The sequence below is a fragment of the Phaethon lepturus genome, unplaced genomic scaffold (assembly GCF_000687285.1).
Source record: "Phaethon lepturus isolate BGI_N335 unplaced genomic scaffold, ASM68728v1 scaffold54662, whole genome shotgun sequence".
Lineage (NCBI taxonomy): Eukaryota > Metazoa > Chordata > Aves > Phaethontiformes > Phaethontidae > Phaethon > Phaethon lepturus.
Window position 1 is genome coordinate 10452 of NW_010522332.1, and position 5965 is coordinate 16416.

The following is a 5965-nucleotide window of genomic DNA, read 5'->3' on the forward strand; positions in this document are numbered from 1 at the left end:
GACACATATAAAAAGACTTTACTGATCAACAGCTATAAAAGTCAGCTAGAAAGCATATTAAACAGTATCCAGTGAAATCTGTAGCTCATTTATGCTAAAATATTCTTCTGAGTATTTTTATGACCATCATGTTTACAGACATAAAAATATATAAATCAAATTTCTAAACCAAAACAAAGAGCAATGGACTTAGGTTGCTAAAGAATTATGGATTTCCAATAACTGCCTTTTATGTGCACACTTTGGCAAAACCACATCCAAGGACGTAAACAATAAGATACAGTAATATCTGCTATGGATTTGGAGGATATAAAAAGAACACGATGATACAAATGCTATATTAACAGCATTTAGCAAATGCTATCTAGTTGTGTTTCAGATAAATTAAAAATATTAACTAAATACTTTATAAGATGATTGGTGAATTAATTATATCATCTCCATTTTCTTACTGGAAAATGGAGGCACACAGAGAGGGAAAGTGTTGTGCCCAGGAATATAGCAAATCCAAATCAGGACTGAGAGAGCATTCCTCAAGTCTCTGCTGGTGTACCTTTCTTCTTAATCCACTTCTCCATACCATTTGTTTCATTACAGTGATTTCCTCCCAATAAATTAAAAACATCTATCAAAAGTTTTATTTTTTTCCCAGAACTTCATCTCCTAATATAAACTATTTTAAAAATGAGCAGAATGAGAACAGGCAGGTAGCATGAGACTACTCTACTACTTCCCATTCTTCCCTAAATTTATGTTAATATGCACAGATATGAGAGAGGAACTCCTCAGGAGGCTGGAGTCAAAAAATAAGACACAGCTGTCCTTCCAGGATGTATGTATCATAGTTATTTTTATATCAACGAAGGTCTGAAGATGAGGGAAGTGGAACAGTATTTTTCCCCTCTGTTAAAGTAAAATAAAAACTCAAACATCTGCCATCTCAAGTCAGTGCCCCGACTGTCACAAAACTTTTAAATGAGCCTGGACTAATGCAAGACCCTCACCCAGCCAGAATGGTCACCTGAACTTTGTCAAGTGGCTTAAAATTATTTCAAGAACATAGTACAGCAAACTTTTCCATCAATGCAAAGCCAGCTGCACAGTACAGGGTTAGTTGGGTTGGGTTTGGGGACAGGGTGGAGGGGTGTTTGTTTTGGGCCTTTTGTAAAGAACAACAACAACAAAGTCATACCTAACATATCACCAAATATCATAATTCCTCCCTGCCCCCTCAACCCTCAAGAAGTTAATACTTGTTCAACGCGCAAACCGCAAACTTATCAGTTCTATGGTTTTAGTTAAAATTGTTCAGCCAGCATCACTTGCTAAGAGCACTGGCATTCTTGACAATGTGAAACCCTGAACAAGGAAACTCTGAAATACCAACAACAAAAAGCCCCAAAAAATCAGGGGAGAGAAAGAAAGAGAGAGAGAAAAAAAGAACTAATTTCCAGTGACAGTGTAGTCTTTCATCTTAAGCCCTGCATTGAACTCTACCTTGTTTAATTATTAAATCAGAAGCTGCTCAGCAAGATCTGTCTAGTTTTGATGGTTCTTAAATTCAATCTTGCTGACAGACTGTGTCCATTTTTCTCTGTATTTACTCTTACCTATGACATGATCTGAATACTAATTTTTAAATTCAACATTCATTAATAAAGGAATAAATTTTTTTTGGCATTGTCTTTTCACTCATTCAATTTTCTTCATACACCATCCTGATAAAAAGTACAGGCTGCTTTTTTGAGGATACTTGTTAATTTTTTTTGCTTTTTACATCATTTATATAACAGGCACAAAATCCACATTACACCTGCTTACATGTTTCTAATTATTCTAGGAAAGAAACACAATACATTAAAATAATACAATAGTTATTTTTAAAATCCTTTTTATTTGCTCTTTAATCTAGCAGAAGCAGTTGAACATTCAAAGAGGAGGTGGGTAAGTAAGAAGTCACATGTATCTACAAAAACAGATGTACTACATAAAGCCTTTTTTAGAGTCTACAAACATCCAGAGGCAAAAGTTCCACTAACTTGAAACAAAAAGAGTGAGAAATGCTAGAAACAGTCCTTCAATACAACTATATATCTGTGTAATATTCATTGAAGGGCTGTACTTCGATGAATTTTACCCAGGGCGGGGAAATCCTTGGCTGGACTGGCTGCAGGACACTATTCTCTCCCAAGATAGAACCACATTGCACTATCAAAAATATTTCTCAGCTCAAAAGAATTTATGTACACTTTTGCACAAATGCATGAAATTTGAAAAATGCAAGAGACACTCGCTGTTGTGTCATATTTACAAAGAACTTACAGTTGACTTCATCTGTTCCAAATAATCTTCCTCCATTTTGCTAAGACGAGCATTGGTGTCCTCAAGCAGTTCCTGCATATCTTCTGTGTGCTTCTTCCGAATATTAAACTTCTCCTTCTCCATCTCAGCCACAGCATTGTGAAGCTGCATCACAAAAATATTACCAAATAATAAATGGCACATAAAACTAGCATTTATAAGTATTTTATTATTACAGCATATAAATAAAATAGCTAACAAGCACAAGCCACAATTCTGTCCTCTATAACAAAGCTAGATCATTGTCTCACTAAGTAGGTCTACTGTGACTCTCTAAAGAGGTAATGTAGAGGTCATTTAAAAATGTATAGAGGGCATAACATATCCTTACAGAACACTAACACACATACATATTTTTGCCATTCTCTGCTATTCTGTTTGTTTACATATTTAAACTGAACACCAATAACTGCTGCACAGAGTTAATGAATTTCTATTACAGAAACACTAACACTCTCTCCAGATACTTACGCTGCCAGCTTATCTGCCTCTCAATTTGTAAGAAGCTGGAGAGCCTTGACTATCTACTTGTCTAATAAAAGGATTATTTGTGTCATTACTAACCCTTGATTTATATTCTAAACACCAGTGGCCTCCCTTTCTAATTAAGCAGCCTGAAATCTAAATTTTCTGTCTACACAGTAGTAGAGAATAATGTCAAGTCAAATTAGCATAAAAAACTTGGATGGTGTATTGATTGTATAACAGCTATTACATGTTTCTCAAGTTTCTAACAAATCCGTTTCACAGCTGAAGAAGAAAGCTGTAATAAACGAAATAAAAGCATCACTCCAAACACACTGCTAAAATCAGGTTAATTTGCACAAGTATAGATTTTTCTCTCCCACATATAGATTAGCAAAATCATGGAGATATCTGTGAGTCTGGGCCATGACTTAATGGATTTCAGCAGTGTGCAGTAACTTAACATAAAATTTTTCATCCAAAAGATAAAAATGCTAATAAATTATTATTATAAGTATCATGTATATGTGGTGTTCAGAAGATTTGCTGAATTTGAGATACTTTTAAAAATAATCTGGGAAAATAAATAAATAAATATTTAATCTCCAGGTGCATAAGATATAAATAAACCAAAAAATTCTTGGAATGTCTCTATCTCCTGTACAACAGATTATAGTAATACTTGCATTATTGTCAGCAACATCTATTCAAACAACCTGCATCTATTCAAAGGAAAAAATACACAGAAGTAGTAGTACATGAAGTTATAAAAACATTGCACTGTTAGCCTTTACTATATTTCCCTCATACTTCCCACCATCCATGTTTTTCCACAAGATATGTGCTCTGATTTCACTTCTATCATTTCATTAATTTAAAATTGATATTAGCAGTTTAATTTGTTTTCTTGTTTACACACTGGCATCACTGATGACAGTTACAGCTGTAAGAACAGCACTTGCTAGGTACCTTCAGAAAGTGGGATGACCTCAGGCTGAAAATAAAGCTTCTCTAAAACAAAACAAAAAAACCCACCCAACACTGAAGCCTCAAGGTCTTAAGCACAAAGGACAAGATTCATCTCTTACAAGATAAGAATGAAAACCAACAGCGCTTCCAGATGCAGGGCTGCAAAAAAACTGAATTAAACAGCATACTTCATATACAAAGGGAGGTGGTTTTGCCCTTTTTGTGGCCCTCCCTCTCCTGAGAGGGGTAAGCAAGACAAACACTGACAATAAACTGGGCAAAGGTGAAGCTGTCTTGCAATAAACATGCTTTTCTCTCTGCTTTGCTGCTGTCTTGAATCTTACAATAAATTAATATGCATTGAAGAATTCGTGACCCAATGCAAAAATAATAGTTCAAAGGAATCACCGTGGCAGCAGGTAGCAGCAGGTTTACCGAGATTAAAATTCCATGTCAGGTCAACCAGAAATAAGCACTTCCCTAACACATCCAGAGACTTGCCAACAGGGTCAGATGAACCTCAGGAACAGAGGGACCAGCTGGTGGGTGTGGGTGTGCAAGCAGCAACAAAAAGAATCTTGCAAGATTACTCCAGAAAAAAAAAATCAGCATAAGAAAATATCACTAAAAGTAACCAACTCCTTCTATAATTTTTTTTTTTTAAGTGACAAAATGTATTATCGCAGGTATACGCTGTAGGAGTCTTCCAAAGAAAGCAGGTATTAGTCATTACCCTTTTCTCCCACTCATTGTTCAGAGAATCATTGCTTTGCTCGCACATCTTCTTTAACTCCACAATCTGCTTCTCTTTTGCTTCTCTGACGACTTGTGACTCACGGACAAGGGTCTGAACTGTCAAAAACAGGAAAATAAACAACCATTCAAGAGAGACCTTTGGGATTTTTCAGTGTTGGCAACAGATGCAATCAGATTACATCAGTTTTCCAATTGACCTGGCTTTCTGATGTTTTTTGGCACTCAAAAATACTTGATGCATGTGCTCCTTTAGATTTTAGCACTTAGATTCTGTGTCACTAAAATATTACAAGGTATTCTCTCATCTACTTCATTTACAAAATATTTCATAGTGTTTTCCTTACTGAAGCAGTAAACATACATCAAGAGAATTCTGTAACCTAAAGAAAACAGGCATTTTTAACCTAATTTTCTGTGCATCCTTAGGAGGAAAGGTTCTTGTGAAGGTTGAATGCCCAAGATACACAAGGAAATTAAGTTGCCCAACTTAAACTGCAAGTGATTGCATGAAGAATTCAGTGTCTGACAAACTTTGTGGAAAACAAAGCAGGTACCTATTCACTTTTCAAAAGTGACTGATGATTTTCACTGGCAAGAGTGTAGATGACTCCAACACAACCCGTTACAGCTGAGCGCAACCACCAGCCCACCAACAGAAGCACCACATCCCTTGCCAGACAATTTACTTTACCAAGGAGCAGGAAATAATATCTGTGCAACTCTCTCCCTTTTTGTACGTAGATTACCAAACCCCTGTATTATTTTTACACTGTGGTTTAGTCCATAGTGTAAATGGACTCCAAGGAATTCTAAACTAACATTCAAAAACTGCTGACAAGCCACACTCAGGCCAAGTTTTGTACTTATGACATATTCAAGACTGCTACTCATGTTTGAAATCTCTTGCCGCAATAGTCCTAAATAAATAATACATTGTGGTTTGATTAAAATGTACTGAATGTATAAATAAATTAACCTTGAGCCAGAGATTCCACAAAGTTTGAAATAAGTGGCCAAAATACTTCGGTATCATCAAAGAAACTGCTTTTGGTGACGCTTATAAAACTTGTAAGTATTAAATACAACATGATCACACTGCCTCTTGGAAAATTTGGTTTGGAAACTGGACAGCAAAGGCAACCAGACAATCCTCTAAAACCCTAAAGGAAAAAATTAGGTCAAGACCTGCAAATGAAAAGGAAAGGGACATCTGCACCTAGAAGGAATACGTAAGCCCATAGCCTCGAGAAGGATGCAGTACAATATCACCACGCAGAAAACAACAACTGTGAATATAAAAATCACCTTTTTTCTCCAGTTTTCTAATCACGTCCTCAGCTTCATTTTGTTTGTTTTTGTAGAGAGACTTCAGTACCTCTATTTCATCATTCTTTCTATCCAAAATCTGTAGGGA

At 35.8% G+C, this 5965-nt stretch overlaps 1 protein-coding gene across 1 annotated transcript in view; it reads right to left on the minus strand.

Annotated features, from left to right (window-relative positions):
* Positions 1-5965, minus strand: part of CEP112 (centrosomal protein 112kDa) — a gene marked incomplete at its 3' end in the record, with an annotated part of 29095 nt that overhangs the window by 6881 nt on the left and 16249 nt on the right. The window contains exons 5-7 of the mRNA XM_010281754.1: positions 5857-5956; positions 4529-4647; positions 2323-2466 (exon numbers count right to left, since the gene is read on the minus strand). Of these exons, the coding sequence (XP_010280056.1) occupies positions 2323-2466; positions 4529-4647; positions 5857-5956 (363 nt within the window). The remainder of the gene's footprint in view (positions 1-2322; positions 2467-4528; positions 4648-5856; positions 5957-5965) is intronic.